The 27571-nt window shown below is 44.8% G+C and overlaps 1 protein-coding gene across 1 annotated transcript; it reads right to left on the bottom strand.

The window, feature by feature from the left end:
* Positions 1-407: 407 nt before the first annotated feature.
* On the bottom strand, positions 408-26054 carry TBX19 (T-box transcription factor 19). Its single transcript, XM_046683064.1, has 8 exons — positions 25852-26054; positions 15917-16181; positions 14327-14461; positions 12995-13056; positions 11565-11626; positions 7128-7316; positions 4978-5113; positions 408-1727 (listed from the first exon to the last, which is right to left on the bottom strand). Exons 1-8 carry the CDS (start codon positions 26052-26054, stop codon positions 1442-1444), a joined length of 1338 nt encoding a protein of 445 aa, XP_046539020.1. The 3' UTR covers positions 408-1441.
* Positions 26055-27571: the final 1517 nt, after the last annotated feature.

The raw sequence follows: 27571 nt of genomic DNA, 5'->3' as shown, positions 1-27571 counted from the left end.
TACAATAAGCTACACTGCTCACAGCAGCGACCTCGGCCAGGGCAGAGGTTGGAACTTCATCTGAAATGAGGTTCCTGGAGTATTTATCATTCTCTTTCTCTCTTCTAGGCAAGTGGTTTCCAAAAGTGGCTCTGGACTCTCGCCAGGAGCTCTTGTTTGAAATGCAGATTCCTGGACTCCAGCCCCAAAGTTTCTGATCTAATAGGTGTGGCCTGAGCCCAGGAATCTGAATTTCTAACAGGTGTTCCAGGTGATCCAGTCCACAGGACCCAAGCACCAGTGTTTGGGAGTAACCACACCGAGCGTGTTCCTGGGCTCCCCGCTGACACTCTCCCCTGTCCTGGGACACGTCTGCCTCCCAGTGAGCTCCGTGACTGTCATTTCAGCACACATGCTCTCCACACTGATTCAACTCAGCCAGTGTTTATTAGGCACGACTACAGGCAAGGCACAGTGCCAGGTGCTGTGGGCACAACGACGAGAAGGCCAGGCCTCACCCCAAGGTAGGGGCTCACAGTCTAGTGAGAGAGACACACTCACAGGTCACAAAAACACAGGCAGAGCAAGGTGAGCTCTACAGCAGAGGCGGAACCAGCAGGAGAGCAGGGAGCCGGCCCGGACGGGCTGCGCCCTGGCTGATGGGGGGTTTGCTGTGGGGAGTGGCGCCACAGCCAGTGCCCGGGAGGTGGGTAGGCTTCGCACAGGTGGGACCAGACAGAGACGGTGGGAGGAGGTATAGAGGGGATAGGACACTGCATGTCCAGAGAACAGAGACGGAATGTCTGCCTTGACTGAAATATAGAGGCAGCTAAAGCCAGAGGAGTGTCTGGCTAGACGGTAGGGGATCTCCCTCTAGTAAGGAGATGTGACTTCATTCTGCAGGCAATGGTGAGCCATCAAAGGTCTCTGAGCAACGGAATGACATCTTCTTTCCTCAATTCCAGGCACACTGCTCTGAGCATTACATGATTAGCTCTATTTTTGTTACCTTCATTCTGTGAACTCACACCCTCTTGCTCTCTGGTGACACTTACTTTCCAGGGCTGCACAAAGCTAGGAAGCAGTGGCCTTAGGCTAGGTAAACTCTGAGCTCACTTAACAGCTTTGCACCCACAGAACAGGAAGTGCAGCCTTCTAGAATCATCCGAGAGTAACAGGCAGAGCACAAGGAAGGTTCTCAAGAGCTTTTGTCGCCTGAGCATGGCCTGGAGAAGCTGCAGAGAAGAAGAGAGCCCAAAAAGAAAATGATGGAGAGACGGAAGGGACGATAACAGCATCTTGCAAACTAATCCGTCCTCCAGTGGGCTTCTGGTATGACGCACCCACCCTCTAGCTCACTGGGTGGGGAGACCTGCAGTCTGACTCACTGGGCTCAATGGAGGGGGTTCCTAGAGCTCTACACATAGAAGGTTTTCTGCTGACCCCTTCCCTAAGATCCTGCCTAACTGTCCAAGGAGGAGGGAGAATGGAGCCCACCCCCACCCGGGCCACCCCAGCCTGAGAAGGGATGCGAGGCCACTGCTGTCCAGGTGGACACGGCGATGCTGGTCAGCGAGGGCTCCCCTAGAACCTCCACGCCAGCCGAGGTGGGTGCCTGGGTGGAGAGGGGCGAAGTCACAGCTGGGTTACCCAGAAGAAAGGCTCCCGGGGAGCCAGCGTGCACCTCTGTGCCCGGCCCGGCAGGGCCCGCACCGCCGTTGCTAATGGTCCACAGGCAAGGGTAGGGGCTGCAGAGAGAGAGAGAGAGAGATGATGGTCAGTGACGCTCCCTGGAAGGACTGCCACCTGACGAGCATGCACACCTGCTGAGAGGAGCCGCCGGGTCTAGGGAGATGGCACCTGGCCACGGCTCTGTTTCTAGCTTGGACACAGAATGGCCCTGTTTCTGCAGAGACGCCAAGAGAAGCAGCGAGATGTAGTGGAATAAGCATACGATTAGGGGCCCCGAGCCCTAAATTTTGACACTGGCCCTGCGCCAGGCAAGTTGTTCATTTTAAACACAGCGTTTTATTTCTCTAGGCCTCCCTTGCAGCTGGTTACATGGACAGGAGGGAAAGGGGAACATTCGGACGGGAGGATCTGGAAGTAAGATCCCTCACTGGCCAGGAGAAGCCATGCGGCGTAATAACCAGGACACACTGTGTCAGAAAACCTGGGTTCGAATCCTGGCTCTGCCACTTACTAACTCCATGACTTTGGTCAAATTATTTAATCTCCCTGAGCCTCAGTTTCCTCATCTTCAAGATTTGGAGTGATAATTACACATACCTTACAGATATTGTCGTGAGGATTAAACAGGATGATGAGCAGACGATGCCTAGCACATGGCCCTCAGTCCATGGTGGCTGTGATAATTCCGTCTCGCATTCCTGGTCTCTACCTGTCAGCCCTGGTTCCTGGCGGAAAAGCCAGGCAGCTGGACCACTTCCTTGGCCTTCTCTTATTCCTTAGACTGGTTCACAAACTTGCAAGTTTTAAAACAAATACTGATGCCTGGGCCCTCGCCCAGACATTCTGATTTAACTGGTCTGGCATGCAGCCTGGGTATGAGGATTTTTAAAAGCTTTCCAGTTGATTGTAATGTGCAGCAAATTTTGCACCTTAACATAGAACCTAGATGAAAATGACCGCAGTCGGAACAGGGAGAATCACCCGCGATGCTTCAAGCCTTTAGTCGTCACCACGTTTGACATCTTAGAGTCTCTGCATTGCCTGACCCTGCATTGCCTGACACTGCATTGCTTGACAATAGGCTCATTACCCAGTGATGGCACTGAACACATTTGTTTTTCTCTTGCAAAATCTTTATAAAGTCAGGAATGGGTTAAATATGCCAACGAGGGAACCAGAGGTAGTCACGCCACCCTGCACTCTGGGCCATATTTCAGATACCAGAGACCTCATTGGACCACAGGAAACCTGCAGAAGCCCATGCCCTGGGCTTCTTTCTGAGCCAGCTCTGCTTGCCGGGATTCTGGCCCCACCTCCAGAAGAGACTTTTTTGCAATATCCCCCGGAGCTCCCTCCTGATGCCTCCTGGGCCAGTGGGAAGACCAGGGCTCTGAGTTACATCACTTGCTTACAGGAAGTTTTTAACACTTCCGAGCTTTAGTTTCTCCATTAGTAAAATAGGAGTTTTAATACCAGCCTTGTGGATGCCTTTAAATACTATAAATGACTTACATAAAGTATCTAGTACAGAACTAGGCACATGATTGCTTAATATCTTTAAGGACACTCTTTCTCACTTCCCACCACAGCCCAAATCAGTGCATTTCCCTTAGAGCCTCCAGTCAAGCACTGTCCAATAGAAGTAAAATATGAGGGGTCAGCCCGGTGGCGCAGCAGTTAAGTTCGCACATTCCGCTTCTTGGCGACCCGGGGTTCGCCGGTTCGGATCCCGGGTGCGGACATGGCACCCCTTGGCACACCATGCTGTGGTAGGCGTCCCACGTATAAAGTAGAGGTAGATGGGCATGGATGTTAGCTCAGGGCCAGGCTTCCCCAGCAAAAAGAGGAGGACTGGCAGTAGTTAGCTCAGGGCTAATCTTCCTCAAAAAAAAAAAAAGGAAATAAAATATGAGCCACAAATGCAAGGCTAAATTTTCTAGTAGCCATATTTTAAAAATAAAAAGGATAAAAAGAGAAAAACTGAACTCATTATTAATAATATTTTAGGTAACTGAAAATACTCAAAATATCATCTCAACATGCACTTGACGTAAAAAAATTACTTTTATCCTTTATTTTGTACTAAGTCTTCAAAATTCTGTGTGTATGTTACACTTTCAGCACCTCTCAATTTGGACTAGTTGCATTTCAAGGGTTCAACAGCCACAGGTGGCTCGTGGCACCTGCACTGGACAGCACACGGCTAGACCCTGTGGGCCGCAGCAACATGGACATCAAGATCACGGTTTAGGCCACATCAGCCACACCTGGAAGCTTGCTAAAAATGCAGACTGGCCCCAACCCAGACCTGCCGATCAGGTTCCGCATTTAAACAACATTCCCCATGATCCTAATGCACAGTGAAGCCTGAGGAGCTCTGCTGTGGGCCCGAGCCCTGCATTCTCCTCCCTTTTCCAGCACCTACAGACACCAAGACATCTGCCGTCTCCCCAAGTACCGTCTTGTAATTTTGAATCTCTTGTTGGGCCTTCTCAAAATTCTGCCTATCTATGTTGAACCTAACAGCTGACCTCTGTATAGCACATTATTACTTACAAAGCATTTTCCTGTGATTTCTCATTTTGGTGTCCCCATAACCTACAGAGTAGCTCATCTTATTTCCATGTTACAAGATAAGAAAGCTACAGCTTGGTGATGCTAAGAAAATCGACAAAGTCACAAAGTCAATCAGAGTAGAACTGGGACTCAAGCCAGAGTCCTGACAGAAGTGCTGTCAGACTCCAAGGCCCCTTTCCTTTCCACGCCACCACACTGATTTCCAGAAGTCAGAACGAAATGCAGGTCTCTGGTGTGAGAGTGATGCCGTGGGTCCTACATGCTACGCTTAGCCCTGTCACCCGGGTGTGGTCCAGGCACCCACTATCTGTCCCCTTGTTAGAATGGGTGGCTTATGAGAATATGGACAATCAGGTCTTGAGTTCTCAGTGTGTATTTACACTCTTGCCCTTCGATTTCCTTGTATTCGGTATCTATCTGCTCCTACCACAGTGTATGGTATTTCTGACCGGCTCCAGACGAATGAGCCCAGGCAAGGATGTCTTTTCCCTTTTAAAAACAAAATACCAATGCTACAAAAGAAAGAGTATATATCTGAGCAGTGCTTTCCCACTCCCCTCTCTCCAGGAGTAAAAGGTCCATCCTGTTGTTACCGTTACTTCCTAGTGGCTTAGAAGTCAGGACAATAGCTCAGAGCAAGCCACTTAGGAAAAAGAACGAAGCTGGGTCCCCAGCCCTAAAGTAAAGTCCCAAGCCCACCAGAGAGCAAGTTGCTGGTGTTGGTCTTACCTAGGCCCTGGATTCATGGGTCCACTCGTGTGGGGTACAGACAGGATGCTGGCGTGGGGTGTGGAGGATAAGGACGTCCAGCTGTCAGCTCCAGAGAAAACTTGCAGATTATTGCTGGAGCTTTCTATCAAGTTCACTTTGGGAAAATAACAACAGTTGAATTGATGGAGCATGCAGAATATATAAAGATGGCGACCAATGACATGATCCTAGGATAAAATATAACCATGGCTTGTGCTACGGGTGCCAATAGTTGGTTAGTACTTTCTGAGGGAAACAGAAAAGAGGGAGGAACTTAGGTTTATTGAATGTTAACCATATGCCACATGCCGCTCATATTTTAATCTTCACAACAACAACTTATCATCTCCATTTTATACATGAGACACAGAGGGAGGTGATCTGCCCTTTGTGACACAGATCTGTCTAACTCATGTCACCACAATCACTCCTCTGTAAGAACGGACCATATCATCAGCCCCTCAAGATAAGCCCAAGGGCCACCAGTGCCCCAGATGAGATTTCTCAGAACAAGGACCTTATTCTTCTCAACAGCCCCAAGTAGATTTAAACTTCTCAAGAATAGTGTCTTCTATGTCTTTGAATCTTCATTTGCATAAACAGTGTATACCTAAGGGACAGGAAGAAGGAAAGAGAAGGGAGGAAGGAGGGAGAGAGGAGAGAGAGGAAGAAGATGCCAGGATAGATATGTGGCCAAGTCACTCTTTTTCATGGCCTGACACCTGCAACGTCTTCAGCCTCAGCTCTTGCATCTTCCACCTCTCCCTGCTCCTCCACACTCTGTTCCAAATCTGTTCCCCAGCCAACCCAGGGTTTCTCACCCTTCTATGTCTTTGCTCATACTGCTGTCTTACCTGGAGTGCTCTGCACCTTTGCCTGTGTCCCATGTCATCCATCCTTTCACCCCTGCCCACTACCCTCTCTGTCCTTTTCTATTCATCCCTCAAAGCTCAAGTTAAATGTCAATCCCTCTGGGCAGATCTCGCTGCTCTTTTTCCTTGATTCCCATAGCATCCGGGCATATGTGTTCTATAGAATGTTTCTCAAACTTTAATGTGCATAAGAATCACCTGGGGATCTTGTTAAAATGTAGACTCTTTCAGAATGAGAACCTGAGAGTCCACATTTCTAACAAGTTCCCAAGTGATGCTGCAGGTCCAAGGACCACATTAGAGCTCTCACCACATTGTATTGTGATGAATTATTTATGTATTCACAGAGCCCTGAGCTCCTCCAGGGAAGAAACTATACCCTAACTGCCTTGCTATCCCCACGGCCTAGAGGAGCGCCCGGGACACAGCAGATGCTCAGAAGATGTGTTGTGTGCTGACCATGGGAAAGAAGCAGGACATAGAGTGGGGACACTGCTCAGTTTCTGATATCATTGAGCTACATTTTCTCCCTTCCTGGCAGGAGTTGTCGCGGTTGCCGGGAGTAGCAGGTGAAGGGCCACAGGGACGGGTAGCTGGTGACCAGGAAAGCCCTCTGCAGATTCAGAGCTCAGGAGGTCTCTGAGGCTGGAATCTTAACATTTTCCTCCATCTCCAGTGCCTTGAACTGTACTTATTTGTTTTATTTAACATCAATCTCCCCGTCTGAGAATAGAATCTCCATGAGCGAGTATTTGTCTATTTTCTTCATGGACAGAAACTGGCACAGAGTCAGCCTGTAATAAATATTTGTCGCATGAATAATTGAATGAGAAATCAACCTTTGGATTCATTTCACCTTTCCTTCCTTCGTTTCTCCCTCCCTTCCCTGGACTTCCCATGCAACACAACTGTAGAAAAAGGCCAAGTGAAGGCCCTGAGCTGAGTGTCTCGGACCCCCACAACTTCTCTTGGCTTTTAGAGCTGCAGCCTGAAACTGCTCGGGACTCCAGCGCCCTGGGAGGAGGCCTTTACTCCCATTAGAACCAGGAGACTGTATTCTGAAATAATTACAAAACACTAATAATGTTATATTAGTAAATAAACTAAGACATTACAATAATAATATACAATAACATCACATATATTAGATGAAAGGGGTTCCATCTGCAGATACTTCTTTTTACTATCTGTTTATCCATTTCTCTCCACCCCGCTCCCCCTCATATCCCCAAGGGTATCATTAGCAGAACCACACACCTGAGGGAGAATGGTTTCTATGCATGTAAGCAGAAGGGTAAGGAGCCTGCCGGTGTCCTCGGAGGCCAGGATAGTGCTCACAGCCCTGGTGGGTGTGGGGAGCAGACAGAGGCAAAGGAGTAGCATACTGATAATTGGCGTTTCCTGCTGTGCACACTCCATCCGGATTGGAAAAGATCCATCCTCCCACTAAAACAGACAAGAGGAAGATACAGAAACTGACACTGTGAACTTTATACAAAAAGTCAGGTAACCAGCCACTTTGCACAGCTATGTTTCTGTGTGAAGGACACTATCTGCCCACGTGCAGATAAGTGCCACCACCCCCACTGGCACTGTCCTTCCACGTTTGCAGCTAAGTTGGCTTCTTGGGAGATGAATGACAGGTCCTATCAAAGTTTGGAAAACCTCTGAAGGAACACTGGAATCACAGATATATGAAAGACTATTTGAACGTGTAAGTTAATAGAAACTAAAAATTAAGTTGCTTCTGACTTAATTGAATTAGATTAGAAGTCAGTCTAGGAAGGAGTGTTAGATGTATATGTAACTCACTGATCTACAGCTACTAGGGAATATTTAATGTGGTAACACAGAAAGAGTGGAGGCCTCTCTATTTCTGCCCAGTGGGAAGAGGTCTTAGTTCTCACTCCAAGCAAAAGGAAACAGGATGCCTCCATCACCACCCAATAGGGGACTCTGAAAGCAGAGAGGGAGCTGGCTAGCACATCTTGATGGCAAGAACCTTGCAGAACATTTTAGAAGGCTGCAAAATAGTTCATAGAAATTTATTTTTGAATAATCATCTCAACTGATGCAGCAAAAAGCAATTACAAAATTTTATATCCTTTCATGATAAAAAAGAGTCAATAAGCAAATATAAGGAAATTGCCTCAACATAATAAAAGCCATGTATGACAAGCCCACAGCAAACATCAAACTTGATGGAGCAAAACTGAAAGCTTTTCCTCTGAGATAATGAAAAAGACTAGGATGCCTACTCTCACCACTTCTACTCCACATAGTATTGGAGTCCTAGCCAGAGTAATTAGGCAAGAAAGAAAACAAGGAAGGAAGGAAGGAGAGAGAAAAGGAGGGAGAAAGAGAGAGAGAGAAAGAAAGAGCATCCAAACTGGAAAGGAAGAAATAAAATTATCTGTTTGCAGATGACATGATCTTATATATAAAACCTTAAATGTTCCACAAAAAAACTGTTAGAACAAATTCAGCAAAGTTGCAGGATACAAAATCAACACATAAAAATCAGTTGCCTTTCTATACAGTAACAATGAACAATCCAAAAAGTGAATTAAGAAAACAATTCCACTTACAACAGCATCAAAAGAACAAAATACTTAGGAATAAACTCTACCAAGGAGGCAAAAGACTTATTCACTGAAAACCACAAAACGTTGCCGTAAGAAATTAAAGAAAAAAGAAATAAATGGAAAGACATCCCATGTTCATGGATTAGAAGACTTAATATTATTAAAATATTCATACAACCCAAAGCAATCTACAGATTCACTGTAATCCCTATTAAAATCCCAATGGCATTTTCAGCAGAAGTAGAAAAAAAGCAATCCTAAAATTCATACGGACTCTCAAAAGACCCCACATAGCCAAAACAATCCTGAGAAGGAAGAACAAAAGTGGAGGCCTCACACTTCCTGATTTCAAAAATATTACAAAGCTACCATAATCAAAGTAGTATGGTACTGGCATAAAGACAGACATATGGATCAATGGAACAGAAAGGAGAGTCTAGAAATAAACCCCCACTTATATGGTCAAATGATCTTCAACAAGAGTGCCAAGACTATATGATGGAGAAAGGATAGTCTCTTCAACAAATGGTGTCAGGAAAGCTGGATATTCATGTGCAAAAGAAAGAAGCTGGACTACTATCTTATGCATATCTAAAAAATAACTCAAAATGAATTACAGACAAATGTAAGACCTAAAACTATAAAATTCCTAGACGAGAACACAAGGGAAAGTTTCATGACATTAGATTTGGCCATTATTTCTTGGAGATGACACCAAAAGCAAAAATGGACAAATGGAACGTCAAACTTAAAAACTTCTGCACAGCAAAAGAAATAACCAACAGACTGAAAAGGCAACCTATGGGATGGAAGAAAATCTTTGCAAACCATATATCTGATAAGGGATTCATATCTAGAATATATAAAGAACAACCACAACTTAACAACAAAAAGACAAACTCGACTGAAAAAAGGGTAAACGACTTGAATAGACATTTCTCCAAAGACACACAAATGACCAAAAAGTATATGAAAAGATGATCAACATCACTAATCATCAGGGAAGTTCAAATCAAAACCATAAGATATCACCTCATACTGTTAAGATGGCCATTATCAATAACAAAACAACACAAAACCAGAAAATAACAAGTGTTGGCAAAATATGGAGAAATTGGAACCCTTGTGCACTGGTGGCGGGAATGTAAAATGGCGCAGCTGCCATGGAAAACAGTATGGAGGTTCCTCAAAAAATTAAAAATAAAACTACGACATGATCCAGGAATCCCACTTCTGGGTATATATCCAAAAGAATTGAAGATATTTGCATATTTATGTTCACTGTAGCATTCTTCACAATAGCGAAGAGGTGGAAATAACCTAAATGTCCATCGACAAATAACTGGATAAAAAAGTTTGGTGTATACGTACTATTGAACATCACTCAGCTTTAAAAAAAAAGGAAATCCTGTCAGATGCTACAACATGGATGAAGCTTCAGAACACTAGACCAAGTGAAATAAGCCAGTCACAAAAAGACAAATACTGCATGATTCCCCTTATGTTTTAGGTATCTAAACTAGATAGAGAGAGAGAGAGCTAGAAAGTAGAATGGTGGTTGCCAGGGGCTAGGGGGAGGGAGAGGCAAGGCGTTGCTTGGAGAAGTAGTTTCAGTCACGCAGGATGCGGGGGGGGCGCGGAGGGTCTGGGAATTTACTGCACTACAATGTGCGTGTAGTTGACTATATTGTACTGTACACTTGGAAATTGTTGGGAGGGTGCATTTTATATTATGTGTTTTTTGCCACAATAAAAAATATTGATTCGGAATAGAAGGCTCTACTTCAAGTGAGTTCACGGATACAGACTGAGACGTAGTAACGCAGGCCCTGAAACAAGAAGCGCGTCTCACCGACCAGATCTCAACTGAGATACCCGCAGATGAGGACTCAGACAGGGCCAGAGCTGTGCCTCAAGATTGTTGACTAAGGATTGTCTCTGGGGCTTCAATAATAAGGAAATGGAGCTTTGATTAGAAACCATTGTCTTTGCTTAATACTTTTTAAGTATAAGTAAGGAAATTGTACAGAGTTCATCTCACAAAGCGTGGGTCAGTCATTCTCAACAAATCCTTTTGTCGTCTTCCTTTTCCCATTGTTGTATAGACATGTGGCCTGAGGGGTCCCTATCTGACTAATAGAATCAAGATTCAGGGGTCCAGTGGGCAAAGCCAGGCAAGAGATCCCCAGAACCACACTTCTGCCCACATACAACGTACACATCTCAAGAATTTTACTGAGAAGACTGCAACACATGGACTTTGAAAAGGTGTGGCTCTGTACCGCTCCTCTCCCACATAAAAAGGCTTTTTATTCCAGGTCACTTTAAAAAATGCTTTTCTGAGAGCTGCTTCTCTTTATGGGGGTATCCTGCCATTTCTGCAATGGAAGATGCATTAAGATTTAGAGAAGGAGGGAGTGAAGAATTCCATAGGTGGGAAACTGCAGACGGGATCTTAGCAAACCACTATAATCCAAATTAAAGAGTGTCACAGACACCAGGGGTAACTTGTCCACTCTGATGTCGCTGACCTTGGGTTACTGTTGCGGCTTTAGAGGACCTGCTCCACCACAGGGCCTCCTCTACAATCTGAGACTTACAGAGGGTGGCACCCTGTCAGGAACAGCCAATGCCACCTGCGGAATCCCAGCTGTATCACCCCAACTCTCCCTGCAGCTTTCCAGTCAAGGAATGCAGGCTCTCCCTCATCTGCACAGCTACAGCCTACCTGAGGCACTGAAAATTAGCAAACACTAACAACAGGGGGAATCCAGGACAGAGACAAGAGAGGAGAGTGTGAAGGCGGGAGATACACCCAGCATGCACTTTTGAGAGTTCCTAGCCTCACTGACGTGAAACTAGAGTCTAAGAAATTCACCATTTCCATTCTTATCTCCTGCCTAAGATTTATTTAAGCCCCTTAGGAGCACTGGTTCTCTCTGGGAATTCTGGAAAGGGCATAAACTTGTCTTGAGTGGAAGAATTAACCTGTTGAGTCTAGATAGAAGGTTTGGAATAGACCGTAAGCCGTCAGGACAAGTAAAAATTCTGAGTGTGGTGGGAGATTGCTCCTAGACGCCCCAGGCATCACCCAGTTCAGCCAACTCACAGTGAGAATAGGCCACATGCTGGCTCTCAGCGACAGCTTCCGGGACGTCTTTTAGGTGGTTCCTGAAAGAGTAACAAAAGGGCGTTGGGGCCATCCAGCTTATCATACAAGTCTAGCACAAAGCACAGCCACAGTTCTTTCTAGAGACCAATCCATTTCTTGGAATAGGAAAATCAAACACCTTTTTTCTCCAAGCTACTATCTTTCCCCCATTCTCCTACTTCCATGGCACTTTTATCTACTTGTTCAACTGCTCTTTGAGTTGCAATTTTACGGTCACTCCAATTTATCATATTTACAGCAGCAGCAGTCTCTATTTGGTTTGATCATACTGATTTGTGGTCATTGCTCCTGCCTGCCTAATTTCGAGCACCAATTACCACAGCTGAGATTGGCATAGGACTTCAGGTCACAATCACACCTGTGATATCCTGTGAGGGAACTCTCACTGTGCCGATTTTGCAGATTAACAAAGTGGATCTCAGGGAAGTAAACCGACTTTCACAAGATCAGACAGCTGGGAAATGGCAAAGCTAGGACTCGGCATCAGGACCTCTTAGTCAAGGTCTTAAATTCTCCTTATTATACTATGCTACCATCAATTTGAATCTAGACCCTATCATCTTGCACATCCAGTTTTCTTTGGGCCTTTAGTCATCTGAAAAAGTTTTAAGTCTGTCTCCTACATCATTGAAAATTAAGTCAGATATTGACAGGACAGACCCCCTGACATATCATTGTAAACATCTGTCTATTAATCCAGAGCCTTTAAGATGTAAAGGGAAGATCAGAAACTCAGACAATAAAATCTGAACACTTCACAGGTCATCATGTATATACTCTGGGCCTTGTTAATAGAAGTCAAGAATAAGTACCATTATCCTTTTATTTTTTTTTCTAGAATGGAAAGGAAAAATACAGAGATATAAAGTCCCTGACCTAACGTGGTAGAATTGTCGTTCACACCCCCAGAAGTCTCTGACTCCTCTTCTCTCAGATTTGAAAGATATGGGCCTCTCATCTTTACGAATTACTTGCATGAATTACTCAGCTTTACTAGGCTAAACGTAGTTGTTAAAAAAACAAGTTTATTGACACCATTCTACTCAGAGATAATTGGGGGAAGGGTAGAGTGAATTATTAAAAATCTAAATCACTTAATTTTTTTTAAATTTGGCTGTGATACTTTCAAGAATCCAGAGTAAGACAGAGCTGACACAACATTGCCAGTGGAGGTTCTCCTGATCCCTATTATAAGGGACAGATTGTTATGAGTTTGTTGATTTTGTTGAATATTGAAGTTGATATTGAAAACATATTTCTGTCAAAGGTAATGCAAGTGCCACTAGTCCAGACCCTTTCGAGATGATCATAAATTTCACAATTGCAGAAGTCAATTCACAAGATTTTACTGAAATTTCTCTACTCACCTTTCCTTGGCATCCAAGAAGGCTTTGGCAAAAGGGTTGTACTTGATTTTGAGAGCTGTTATCTTAGGTTTACAAAGACAAGAAGTGTTAGTGAGAGTGGAACACGCGTGTGCAAACAGGACCCTCTCTCTTCACCCATGAATTTCCATAAAATCAGAATACTTCCCCTCTCTCTTTTTTTCTCCCTCTCCATGCTCCTTTGCTCACTTCTGCATGAAATCACCATAGCACTCTCTCTGCCAAGGAGCATTTTATTGTGGCATGTGGTGAAAATGACAAATGCAGTGAAAAGTGAGCCAAGAAACGGCAGAGCATTAGAAATGAGCAAATATATATAATATATATATGACATATATTTGGTTTTCATCTCTCCCCACTGGGATGTAAGTGCCTTGAGGACAGGGCCCACATCTATTCTATTCACTGCAGTATTCCCAGCGCGTGGAACAACATCCAGCATGTAGTAATATGCAACAAATATTTGCTGAATAAATAAATATCAGAAAGAATGTTGACATCAGCAAGGGCCTAAGACTTGCTGCTTTCTGGTGGAAGGAAAAAAAGTAAAATAAAAGCCCTTGTGGCCCAGGAACTGTGGGAAGAAATCAAGAGTGAGAGGGAGGAGAGCTGTGCAGTCAGATCCACATGACCTGGACGTCCTCTTGGCTCAAACCTGGAGAAGGCAAGGTGCGTGAGCAAAGCTAGCAGTGGTCACAAAGGACTTTTGGCTCCCTCACCCACCTTCTGCCCTCTCTCTCGTCAGGGGCATCCACATCAACTTGGCAGGCCTGGGAACCCCTGGACTACTTGAAGGGACCCAAACATCCTGCTCCCATCCAGTTCACAGAGGCCGGATTCTGGCTATTCGGCTCTACCCACCAGAGTGGCTCAAGTTAGGCAGGAAGAGACCCGAGTGTGCTCAGAAAACCTAACAAACAGGACAGATAGCATAACACAGACCCAAAGAAGGTACACGGTTGGATCAATTGCACAGACTTGCTTCTAGAGCAGCAGAGACACCCAGCTGTGCAGGCCAAGGGCACACCAAGCCCTGAAGCAAAGACTCCCAGGTTTCTGGTGATTTTACTACTATGCACAACTGTGCCTCATCGGTCCAAGAAGAGGAAGGGCTGGTGGGCCTGTGACAAACAGGCAAGAGGGAGCAGAAGGCAGCTACCTCACTGTTCAACTTCCTCTCTGCTGAGTATGTCTGAATCCTGGAAAATCTACCTTTCCTCCAAGCTCGGTCATGGCAATAAAAGCCGCACCCCTCCCCCCCCCCCCCCACCATCCCACCTCTCTCTCCCAGGTGACATTTGCACACACACTCACCTCCTCGTTCTGATAGGCAGTCACGGCTATGAACTGGGTCTCAGGGAAGGAGCAGTTCATCACCATTCGATGGGCGCCTCCAACACGCACTATGTGCACCTGGGGTTCATACTTATGCAGAGAATTCAACATTATCTGTTGCGGTGGAAGAAGAGAAAGAGGAGACATGCAAAGCCTGGTGCACGACAGGTGATAGACAGCGCCAGCACAGCGGTTAGTCCCAAGCTCAGCACCCACCCAGTTAGGGCCACACGCTTCGAATCCTAGGTCCCCTGAGCTGCCCCCACCTCTCAGAGAATTGAATGGGGGAATTTTTTCAGAAGGTCCCGGGAGCATAACGTTGTAGCTTCTGCCACGGAGGAGTTGTTCTAAAGAGTGTTCAGTTTTCTGCCAAAATCCTCGCTTCCCTTTTTTTCTCTCCCTATTTTCAGCACAATGTGGGTTTTGAAAAACACATTGTTTTTCTTCATATGAGGAACCCTAATATCTCAAAATACTGACAAAATACTATGCGTTTCACAGTGACTACCGAAAGAGTGATGACATCTGACGTCTGCGGGTCCCGCGTCATCCACTCTTTGTGAGTCAAGTAAAAGGTTTATCGGAAGTCTCCTGTTGTGAAATCTGAGCAGAATAATAGTTTACTTTTCAATTTCCTGTTTTAATAAAGAACCGGAACCTTCTGCATATCACAGACTTGGGTGGATTACATCCCCCTCCAAGAAATGAATTCCCCCGTCCCAGCTGGCTAAGGACAGAGAGATCAGAGAAGGGGCGAGAAGACTGGGAGCCAAGAGGCTGAACAAAATGAAATATGGGGGGGGGGGGGGGGGGGGGGGGAGAGTAATCAAGACCTTTTCCTCCCAGCTATGTCTCTAATCCCCCCAAACAGTCTATATTTTATGTGATAAACAACCACCTTACACAGTGCACTAGTGTTCACAATCCTACCAGAGAAAACAATCCTAGCCCCAAAATCTTGTTTACTCTAATTGGAGACGTTAAATAAAACCTTCCTTATTTAACATTTGTTTGGATTTTTTTTCTGAAAGCCCAAAGTTGATTCAATATTCTATTGATAATTATCATAATGCCCAAGAGGAGGTAGCAATTATTTCATTTAGGAGCAGCTTTTTATTAAGGCATTTGTCTACTGCCAACACACCACTTACACCAAAAAAGGGGAGAGGGATAACACAACCCCGGTGCCCACACGCGGCTCCCTTCTGGTGGGTAAAAAGCCCCCTCGCAAGACAAACTCTGAAAGGCCCTGATGATTAAGTAAACGGCGGGGCTCTCTCACTCTCTCTTAACATCAGGAAGTCCATTAAAAACTGAAAGCACCAATTAAGAGCTGTTTATTCCTGTTTACATTTGGACTCTGGGGAATAATTGGCTTCTGTGGGAGAAGAGGCAGTGAGGACCCCTCTAATTGCCTAAATGCACCCTTGATATTTCTTGATTGGCGTTGTGGGGCAGCTGGGTGGCCAGGTGACCGATCAGTGAGGACCCCTCTAATTGCCTAAATGCACCCTTGATATTTCTTAATTGGCGTTGTGGGGCAGTGGAGTGGCCAGCGACCCATCTTACCTGCCCACCTCCATTGAGCTTGTTGGTCAGCTTCACTTTGCTGAAAGAGATGGGCGCTTTCATCCAGTGGGCCCCAAAGTTGGGGGAGTCGGGGTGGATGTAGACGCAGCTGTGGCTGGAGACTTCTGGCTTGCCCGCGGGCACCCATTCTCCATTGACGTACTTCCAGCGGTGACTGTCCGTTGGGACAAAGTCCAGCAGGAGGGAGTACATGGCATTGGGGTCCAGCCCCGTAACACTAATCTTTAGGACAGGGAACATCCGTCTATAAGAAAAGGCAGAAACGAGCCACAGGAGGGATGTTAGGGACCATCCCCTCGTCCACCCATCTCTCTACTCCAAGGAGCCTGCCATGGAGTGCCTCGGGGTGCAGAGAATGCCCCAGTGGGGAGGCGGAATAAGGAGAGGCCAGGCCCGCGGCCCCAGTTCCACCGAGCCTCTTTGTATAAATGCATTTTATGTTGGAGTCGTACTTCAAATTGCTGTGCTCCATTTTAAAGTCTGAAACCACTGCTCTAGTCATTTGACAGAGGAGGATCAGACACCATGTTCTCACAGAGAGCTTTCGTCAAAGATTTCCTCCCAGCTTACATCGGATTCTCACATGAATGCCACAAAGCAGCTCTTGCCAGTCTCACAAGAACACAAGTTCTGAATACTAGTAATAGCGTTAATAGAGAAAACATGGTTTCACAGTAAAACAAGTGAGGGGAACCCCTGGCTACACCAAGTTACACCAGCTTCTTTCCTGCAGGACTTCTCGGAGACTTTACTATACCAATGTGCGCCAGGAACCTTTCAGCAGGAGTTGTGGGATTGTGCACACTCTAAACGTACATAACAGTGGAACCATCTTTCCACTGAGCATTTTGTGAAAGTCTGTGTTCGACCAATACACTTCGAGACACGCTAGTCTGGATTTCTTGGTCCTTCTTCCACTCTCGAGAACAATACCAGCAAGTTCACTCTCACAAATATTTGGAGAAACTACCTCACCTGACTTCTGATTCCCTTTAGTTTATTTTTCTTTCACCAAACATTCTAAGTTGCTCCAATCTTTCCTCAAAAGATCTGATTTCCAGACACAAACCTCCTCCCTCCTGATTGCCCCAGATGCTGTCGTATTTCTCAATCCCTCCTATCAAATCCGAGTCCCCAGGTTGAGAAGCTAACAATCTAGCGTCTAGACCCTCGCTACTCAAAGTGGTCCATGAATGAGCAACATCAGCTGGAAGTTTACGAGAAAGGCGGAACCTCAGACCTCTCTCCAGACCTACATCGTCAGAATCTGTGCTTTTACAAAATCCCCAGTGAGTCACGGGAACATTAAAGCTTAAGATGTACTGGCCTAGAGTATCTTCACCTTTTAAGACGACATGGAGCTAAAGGGGGTTGGAGGAGGCACCCTAAGGACTGATGCTTCTGATGAGGCTGGGAGGAGAACGAAAAGGGGAAAACTGGAATGTGCCCACTGCTAAGAGGAGGATCCAAGGGTGCCAGGAGCACATAACACTCCATGTGAACATGGGAGTATTAAGAGCAGGATGGGCACAGATGAGGAACTGGAGGGTCACCAAGGACATCCTACTGTGTCCAGAGGTGCCCAGCCTTGAGGGGAGATAGAATGGGAATTGTTACGTTTGGAAAGTGAAGGAACTGACTGGCAAATGACAAGAGCTGGATCCAGAGCTGGACTTCAGCCATCCAGGCTCCCTGTCTCCTGAGTTTAAATCACATGGGCTCCCTGAGCTCTGTGGACAGATAAAGCATTTTTTCCGCCTTGGCTCACCCCACCTCATCAAATTTCCTTTCCATCTCCTTTGGTGGCTCCTCCTCCAACTTAGTCCTCCAACTGTGGACACGTAGTGGGGGTCTGTTTTCAGCACCCCCTCTTGCCTGAATGCCCTGCCTTAGAGACTACTTCTAATCTCATGGCAGAATTCAAAGAGCCTGGGGAATTTTATCATTACACTACCCAACACCCACATTCCTGGTATCGCGCTTGGTAAGCATTCAACAGATGGCAGCCTTGAGAGGCCATAGGGAAACCTGACTTTTAGCATAGGTTCTGGTTCAGTTTGCCTGGTTTCAGCTCCCAGCCTTCCTGAGTATACTGCCATAAGCTGCCTTACTTAACCTCTCCGGGCTTCAGTTTCATCATCTCACCACCCAGCCTCATCAAGTTGTTGCACGAACTCAATGAGTAGATTCATGCAAAGTGCTTTTTCCAGCGCCTGGCACCTCGTAAGTGCTCTGCACGTCTTGGCTATATTGTCATTATATCCAAGACCTTTGACTGGCCCAGTTCTGCTTCTGTTCTAGAATCTCACCTTGGGGCAATGACTCTAGAAGTTGAAAACACAAAGGACATCAACTCAGCCTCCCTCCTGCCTGGCTGACAGGAACCACACCCTTCTGCTTTTCCCTCCGGAGATAAGAAGTCTAGGTAGAATAGGGAGTGATAGCTGTAAGGGAGCAGACTTTGCCACCCCAAGATGTGTCTCTTTGGCTTGATTATTTTTAAGAAACAAAAGACTCAGGAAGAAATTTTGACCTTCCCCTAGCTGCTTAAAAGAATTTAAGATGGAAGGCCTGTTCCAGGAAGGAGCCATCATCACAGCTAACTATAGTATAATATAAACGAGGTGTGGTAGACAGGGAGGAGCCCAGCAAGGCCCATTTGATCAAAGTCCTCTCCATGTCCCGTTGTCTCTGCAAAGTATGGCAAACATTTGCTTACCAAACATTTGCTTTTCCATCTGCATGGGAATTCTCTTCCTCCCCTTCGGAATCCCAAACCACTAACCCCAACATCCTCTTTTGTCTTTAGCTGAAGATGGTATCTAAGGTGGTGGCTTCGATTATTTTGGCTCAGTTATCCTGGGTTTCTCCCATGTATAAATGTTATTAACCTTTGTTTGATTTTCTCCTGTTATTGCCTCATCTCAGTTTAATTCTTAGACCAGCCAGGAGAACCTAGAAGTGTAGGGCAAATTTCTTCCTCCCCTACACCACTATTGGCTATGAGGTTTCTTTATGGGTGTGATGAAAATGTTCTAGAATTAGATAGTCATGATTGTTGCACAACTTTGTGGATATTCTACATGCTACTAAGTTGTACATTTACAAAGGTGAATTTGCTGATATCTTATTTCTCAAAAAATACTAAATTAATAAATTTAATACCACCTCAGTTTTTATTCTCCAGCTGAATCACATTCATCTGCACAGAGATCCTAGGCTTTGGGGTTTCCTGTGGGAAACGGCTAGTGCTGATGACTCCCTCCTTCCCTTGACTCCCAGCAGGACTGTCTCTCCCTTCCCTCTGTCCCCTGGGCTCAAGGAAAGAATATTCATTTGAATAGGAGATTAGGACAAGTATATGAATTGAATCAAATTCCTAGGGGGAAAAAGTACATCAGATGATGCATCCCAAATCCAGATCCTGCCTGAGTGTTGTATTACTTGCCTCCTCTCTCCCCTCCCTTAATGACATGATTATATTTTCATGTTAATGAAAATGATGATTCTCCCCTAGGGAGGCTGCCTGTGTCATCTGAATTCTTCCAGCTGCATATTCTTTTGTTCTTTTTCCAATAGAAGGATTGTTATCTATTTTTTTCTCTTCAAATCAGACTAAACTATTCCCTTTCACAATATATTTTAATGTTTTCAATTATTCTAATGATATCGGCCAAGTGTAGAAAACAGAAGCCTCCAGAAAGCACAAATGTCATTTGCAAATAATCACAAAAGTGGGCATCAGAAGTGACCGCAGGGGTCAGACAGGGTCATCTTGACAGCCAGGCGTCCAGCTTGTTGACATGACATACACAGAGAGCTGGTCTGACTCCTACTCCAGGGCTTTTTCTGAAATGATAAACTTTATTTTTTTAAAAGAAAACACAGGAATGAAATGTGTATAATTGTCATTTCACACATTAAAGTTTAAAAGTACTGAAAGTTTTCCCAATAGAATATGTAGTACGTGTAAAAATAAAAAGAGGAAACTCACATATCTTCCCCTTGCACTAAACTGCCAGAGTAGTGGCACAACTGCTCGAGTGTGACAGCAAGGCTGTCACCTTCACGGTGTGAAGCGTTAGGAAGTCCCATACAATTCTGACTTAAGATTTCAGAGATGATTTAATGCAAGATAGTTTTTCGAATGATAATAGTAAACATACACTGAATTTTATTCTGCAACTAGGACTTAACGTGTATAATCTCATTTAAGTCGTACTTCGCCCTGAGGAGGTCAGTGTTGTTCTTCCCACTTTACAGATGAGGAAAGTGGGGCTCAGGAAGCACAAGCCCATGCTCCTTACACTCTGCCCACTGCCTTCTCTTTTATTACATGCACCGCACTGGTTTTTCCTCTCTCTCTCCTTTTCAGTTCTAGAAAGTAAATATGATCAGGCCAGAATGAAAGGAAAAATCCCCTTAATAGTTTCCCAAATCTTAATACCTAATTAGAGATTTATTTACTCATTAAATAAATGATTTTTGAGTACCTGCTCAATGCCAGGAGCTGTTCCAGGTGGGGATTCGATGGCAAAAAAGCCACAGAGCCAGTGTCTAGTTCACAAAGCTTACATTCTAACAGAGAAGTCAGGCAACAAAAATGTAAACAGGTCTTTTCTTAATGTAATTTAGACTGCAAGAGTGCCATGAAGGATCTAAAACGGGTGATGTCACATAGGGAGCTACTCTAGACAGACCTGAGGTAGGGCCGGGGGTGATATTTGAGCTAACATATAAACAATGAGAAGAAAGGAGTCATGTAAAGGAATAGCAAGTACAGTGGCCCTGAGGGCCAGATACGCCTAGACATTTGAGGGCTACTGAAGAAAGAGGAGGCCAGTGTGGCTGAGGCCAAATGAAGAAAAACTTCACATTTTTATTTCCACTAGCAGGTTCCAGTGGCCTCCTCTCTCTCTCGGCTGCATCATGCTAGGTCTCACAAAGAACGCAGTGTGACCTTTCATTCCAGAATAGGAAAACGTGTAAAGGCTTTTCTTCTTTCATGAGACGTTCAGGAGCTATGCCTCATGTTCTAAAGAAACTAAAATCACGTGAAAAGATGCTCATCATCATTAGCCATCAGGGTAACGCAAATCAAAACTTCAATGAGATGCCATTTCGCATTCACTAGGATGGCTGTAATAAAAAAGATGGACAATAACAAATGTTGGTGAGGATGTAGAGAAATTGGAACCCTGACACATTGCTGTGGGAATGTAAAATGATGGAGCCACTCTGCAAAACAATCTGGCAGTTCCTCAACCAGTTACATACAGACTTACCATATGATCCAGCAATTTCAGTCCTAGGTATGTGCAAGAGAAATGAAAACACACATCCACACAAAAACTTGAAGACAAATGTTCATAGCAGCATTATTCATAATAGCCAGAAAGTGGAAATAACACATGTCCATCGACTAATAAATGGGTAAACAAAATAGGGTATACATATACAATGGAATATTATTTGGCAATAAAAATACTGTAACATGGATGAAGCTTGAAGACATTATGCTAAGTGAAAGAAGCCAGTCACAAAGGACCACATGTTGCATGATTCCATTCATATGAAATGTACAAAGTAGGCAAATCTATAGAGATAGTAAGCAGATTGGTAGTTGACTGGGCTGGGGAGGATGGGGGACCAGCGGGTGATGGCTAAGGGATGCGGGGCTTCTTTGGGGGATAATGAAAATGTTCTAAAATTGTTTGTGGGGATAGATGCACAACTCTGTGAATATACCAAAAACCACCCAGTTGTACACTTTAAACAGAAGAATTATATAGTACATGAATTATATCACAATAAAGCTGTTTAAAAAAGTAAAGAAGCCATGACATCTTGGCTCTTAGAAGGACACATCTGAAAAGTGGTACCACAGTTTATTGCTCTATTCTCTTTAGCACTTCATCTGCCAAGAATCTTACAATTCCTTTTATATCACAAATGAACTAAGAGATGCCGTGTATTTTTTAATCTCCTTTTTGCCAATGAGGAATAAATAAAAGTCAGTCAACTTGCCAAAAGTCTTGTAACTGGGACGGGAGGTCCCCCGGCTCTAAGCCAAGTTCAGCTTCTCCTGCCTCACAATGACCATGGGATGCATTATCTAGGGAGATGTCATCTGTTCACCTGTGGGCACCATTCGTTGAGTCTTGGAAGAGCTGAGAACTACGTAAATCAGCCCTAACTCAGAGACAGGGGCAGGCGCCAGCGTGGCAGGGCGGATGAGCACTCCACAAAACCGTGCTCCAGGTGGTTGGGCTTTGCTGTGAGGCTAGTTTTTCAGTTTTATTTCCCTGACAGGGGACCTTGAGAGCAGCAGTGCTGAAGGAGGTGAGGAGTGAGGTTTGCAGGAAGATATAGGGGCAGATTTTGCAGGCAAGGAAACAGCAGAGACGGTCAATGGCAAAATCCATCGTCAAATCCTTCCTCCATCTCCCCATAGAACTATGATATTCATCAAGTGCTCATCAGAGCTTTTGGAGTGTGTGTGTGTGTGCGCGCACACGAGGAGGTGTGAGTGGCATGTGGCTGTTGATGCTTATGCGTAGGCGAGCAGGTGTAAGAATAGCAGCAGGGAACCAAGGGGCCTGGGTAGAGGCAGATTACACACATACACATGATCCCCATAAACTGCAACCATCAAGTGCAAAGAAAAACACTGTGGGCTATGGGACATGGAAACTTATTTGCCTGACATGCACCTGTAATTTTCCCCCTCTCGCAAGCCCTCACTGGAAATTACCAGCATCAACTCCCTGCAGCAGCATCCCTTACTCATTGGCAAATTCAATCTAGTGATTTCCAACACTCATTTTATGAAAATAAATGGGTGCGACAGTTACATCAGAAATCCTCCCAATTTCTTGAAACCTGCTCAAGGCAAATTTAATCAGAATTAAGTCAAAATTATTTAACTGCGTGGAAATACACATGAAATATAGCATTTTCCCCTAAGGTGAAGATGTTACAGTAAAGAAAACAGGAGGTGCAAGAGACTTCATTTGTTTGCCTCCAAGCCTGAAATAACGTTTTTTTCTGCACCTATAATATCAGTTCCTGGCTTAAAGGATGGAGATGACAGCTGGCTGCACTACAGATGGCTCACGTGAGCTCTAAGAATTATAATTGTTATTGTCACATCTGAAAGACTACTGAATACGAGTACCTAAAAGTTCAAAAGAGAAAAGAGAGGAGGGAGAAAAGGAGGAGGAAAGGGAAAGGAAGTAGTGAAAGAGAGGGGGAGAGAGAAAGGAGGCAGGCATGGAAGGAAGGAGGAAGGAGGCTATCAGGATCCCAGTTTCTGGGGATCATTCAGTGTTTTTCAGAGAAAATCCTCTCTTTACTACTTCTGATCAATGTCTGAGGCAAGCCTCCTGTTTATGTACATAAAAGTAAGTCTCCACTCAAAAATGAGTGTTTTAATTCTTTCAGCAGCCCATCCTGTGCTATTTCAAAACTTGCTATTACGCAGAAAAATGAGACCTCAAGCGTACAAGAGCTTTCTGACGACATCAGGAAGCTTTTAGAACAGTCAAAAGTCAGCTGCCTACAGGGCAGGCAGGCCAAGTGGATGAAGAGGGCTGGAGCTCGGCACTAAACACCGGGAACGTTGCTCTCCACAGAGAAGGGCCCCAAACCCCTCTGCATCGGGCTCGGGAGTTGGTGTGAAAGGCAGGGATGGGGCATCTGGAAGAAACACAGCGGGCCTATGGCCAGCGGAAAATGGGTGGGAAGGAGACCGACAGGAATAGATGGGTAGGAGAAAAAGAGAGATGAAGAGGAAAGAAGATGACAAAACGAGAAAGATGTGTGTCTATCCAGAAGTAAAGTGTTGCTAACAATTTAATCTGTGGAACTAAGAGATTGAGAGTAATTCCAGACCAAGCCCATTCGTTATCAACCACATCAATTTCTTGGAGATTTGTCTTCCCTTCTTTATCTGAAGTATGAAGGGAACTTTCTACCTCCTGGCAAAATCTTGACCCTAAGGGGTTCAGAGACCTTAAGAGAATCTAAGAAAAGATGCAGTTCACTGGAGGAGGGAACAGCAGCGGGGCCTCCACAGATGAGAAGAACCAAGTTGACCAAAATTAGACTTTTTCTACAACGAATAGTTTTCACATAATTAATACTAAGTGACTTTAAAATTGTGAAGAGTTTTAAATTTTAAATAAGGAGAAAAAATTATATAGGTGAAAAAAGGCAAGAGAATGTTCTTCTTAAATTGTAAAAGTACATGCCAATATCACGTATTATTAAATTGAATTTTATAACAGTTTCAGAAACTTTTATCTATTCCTTATTGTAATAAGGTGAACTATATTTTTACTTAGTGATTGTGCTTATTTTGCTTTCCTATGTGGCCACTCCGACAGCAAGAGAGTATGAGGCTCAGTGTTAGTGTAACTACTTTTCAATAAGTCCAAAGAATAACAAACAGAAAGTTCTACTTATTATCAGACATCATAAAATTTTTACAATTACGTCATCTCTCATCTTTGAAAGGAAAGAAAGTCAATCCAGTTAGGAATTTGAGGTGATTCTTTGAAATTAAAAACATGTTTTATATCTTCTTTCTACCAAAAACAATGTGTAAATAGAGAGCAAGATTAGGAGCAGGTATCCCTGGATTACAAATACGAAAAGTAATCAACCCTACATATGAAATAACCATGGGACCCATTAAGAGAGAGAGAATACAAACATCAAGCAAGGTTGATATTCCTACTACCAGTAATAATCACAGTTTATTGAAATGCCCTTATTTCTGGTACACTTTTCACTTACAAAGCACTTTAATGTCATGCAACAGCACTCAAGTTCATAATTCTCCCAGATACACAAGGAATGGTTCATTTTCTACACTGTGCATTTTACTCAAAAACAGAAAAGCGAGACATCAGGAATGGAAGCATTTTGCACAAGGACAAAAGCCTGCAGGAGTCCAGCTGACCCCCACTTGTCCCTATTAGGGAGCAGAATTTCTCTCAAAGGTGACAATTACAGTCCTGCCCAAACTAGCCCTACTGAAAATGCCTTTCAAAGTTTTGTACTTTTGCGACCATGTGAACCGAAAGATCAGTGAGCATCCACTGAATGTTGGGAGCCAGTCCAGCCAAGCAGGCAGCAGTAAAGACTTCTTTCAAAATATTTCTGTCGCCTCTACCAAGCGAAAGCTTCTAATATTACTTTGACAGCTCCAGAGTGGTCTAGATTTAACAGAATCCAAGAAATGCCGACAGAGATCAGTTTCAATTAATCCCCAATTTGTTGCAATGAGAGAAAAGAAGGCATCTTCTCTTTCCCCAGACAGGATATTATGGTCTCACTATTTCTGCAGTGGCTCTCACATCCTCACACACACACAGTCTCAAACAAGCGCTCACCACAAACACACGAGGAAGCGGATGCAGGGAGAAGCACTGAGACCAAATTTGCCATTTGCTCCCAATCTTCAACTAGTCTGAAATTTCTGACAAGTTTGCTATCCTTATGAGGAAACCATCCAGCTTCCAAATAAAGTTGTCTTTCACCTTATCTGAATGGAGACGGGACTCAGATCTGCTACAGAATATGCAGTCAGTCAAAAATTAGTATTATTTTCTGACTTTTGAGTACATTTCCCAAACTTATGGGGCATGCCCCTCTATGTAGTAATTTCCCAGAATTTCTCCATTTAAAATGCATGCAAGACAGGTGGCTTCAGCCTCCACTTCTCCAATGATCTCAGAGAAATTAATTAAGTTGGCTGGGGGAAAGCCGTGGAGACGGTCCTTCTCATGAGCATGTTTAATCAGACCCCGCTGCCTCTGAGTGAAGAGCGGCAGCCTCTTCAATATTAAAGGGGTCTCACCTCTCTTGCTAAGCCCTGCCAGCCCAAGCAGGGCCGCAGATAAACTCACCTGCCATTCTTGGTCACGATCATTTCGTTCGTGACTTCCTTGAATCTCTGCCAGAGAGGGGCGTCCTCCAGGATGATCTGAAGTTGCTTCTCCGTGGGGTCGCCTTTTTCCCTCCCTGCCTGAAGCTCACTTTCCACCATATTGAGCAGGCGAGAAACAGTGCCATCGCTGGTCTTCTGCATGCTCAGCTCACTCATGGCCATAGGCCCCTCTCCACCTTCACTAAGAAATGCTACCCACCTTGCTCTCTTCCACCTCCTTCTTGCTCTCCCTTGCCTGCTTTTCCAACCCAGCTGGACAGAGCCTGGAGAGCTGGAGAGAAGATGCCCTGGCTCTTGCCTAAGCTCTGAGCATGACACCCCTTAAGTCTCCAAATTATACCACCAACCTGTTAAGCTTTAGTTGGGGGGGGGGGGGGGGGGGGAGGGGGGGGGGGAGAGGTGGGAAAGAAAAAGCCCTCTCTTAATTACTCATTGGATCAGGTGGAGAGAGCCTGGCTTTCCCATTGGCTGCCGTGCATAGAGTAGACGTTTAAGAAGAGTACTCCATCCAAATTATCAGGCTTTTATCTTGTTGTACCTGAAGAGGTCTAATCGGTGTATTGAGGACCATTTTCCCATTAATTAAAATTGTTCCAGGCCCAGACTGCAACAATCAGGCAAATCATGTTTGTGTCTAAATCATGGCATGTGGCACCTATAGGGAAAGAGGTCCTGGAAGAATCGACAAACTCGATGCCAACGCAGGCTTTCCTGACGTAGTCAAGAGCCTAAAGCCCTCACCATCCGCTAGCCCTGGACAGAACAGCATACATCGAAGGCCAAAGGCACTGTGCCAAGGAATACGACAACCACACCAGAGAATGGAGGAAGGCGCTCTGTGTGCCACACACTCAAGGGTCAGAGATCAGGAGAAAGGAGCTAAGGACCTCTTTCTCCCAGGGTGTCCCCTGGTGGTCATCGCTCCTACACATGCCCACAACCTGTTCACCTCCCTTGCCACCTCCCACAAGTAGAAGAGCTCTGAACCTTGTCCTTCCTCTCTAGAATCCAGAGCTTAAGCTTTCTCTCTAGCCCTAGCCAGAGAGAGAGGAAAAAGTCATTTAGCATCATATTAATCTCTCTAAGGAAGCACTCTGCCTGCAGTGAATGAAAATAAGCTTTTTACATTATTATACAGAACAGTTTCAATCCTGGGTCCAGAAAGGCTTTCTGGCTTTCCTTTTAGACAGTCCGTGGCCTATCTGGCACCTTGAGGTGAATCCCCTCCTTCCCTGGGAAGACACTTCTGGTAGAAAACGTTTCTTTACCCACAGCGTGAAAGGGGCAGGAGGAGGGCAAGGACAGAGGTAGCTCGACCTCCCAACCCTGAGTAGATCTTGGAGGTTGTGAGTTTTTCTCTCACTACAACAGAAAGTAAGAAGATCGAAACAAAAGGAAAATAAAAGCAAAAAAAAAGATAAAGTCAGAGTAAGGATGCTCCATAAAACACACTCAGTGACTACTAAGTACCGCTTACTAAGGAAGGAGCACATCCAGTGATGAAGGAAACAGAAACGGCCGGTGCCTTCATGGAATTAACATCTGATAGAGAAGATGAGTAACATAAAGTAAACAACAACTAAGTAACTATCAACAGTGATAAGTCTATGAAGACTGTGTGAAAGGGGGAGGCAGGGGAGGAAAATGTGTGCAAAGTGGACTGGGGAGAATCCTAATGA

This window comes from Equus quagga, chromosome 13, assembly GCF_021613505.1.
Source record: "Equus quagga isolate Etosha38 chromosome 13, UCLA_HA_Equagga_1.0, whole genome shotgun sequence".
Lineage (NCBI taxonomy): Eukaryota > Metazoa > Chordata > Mammalia > Perissodactyla > Equidae > Equus > Equus quagga.
Note: the sequence above shows the minus strand (reverse complement) of the source record. Positions and strands in the feature narration are given on the sequence as shown.

Excerpts from the sequence above, each read along its gene's own strand:
- TBX19 (XM_046683064.1), bottom strand. The coding sequence starts at position 26,054 with ATGGCCATGAGTGAGCTGAGCATGCAGAAGACCAGCGATGGCACTGTT. Across the intron at positions 14,462-15,916 it reads AGCTCAATGGAGGTGGGCAG|ATAATGTTGAATTCTCTGCA; the intron begins GTAAGATGGGTC and ends CCACCGCAACAG. Across the intron at positions 13,057-14,326 it reads CTGCCTATCAGAACGAGGAG|ATAACAGCTCTCAAAATCAA; the intron begins GTGAGTGTGTGT and ends TGTAAACCTAAG.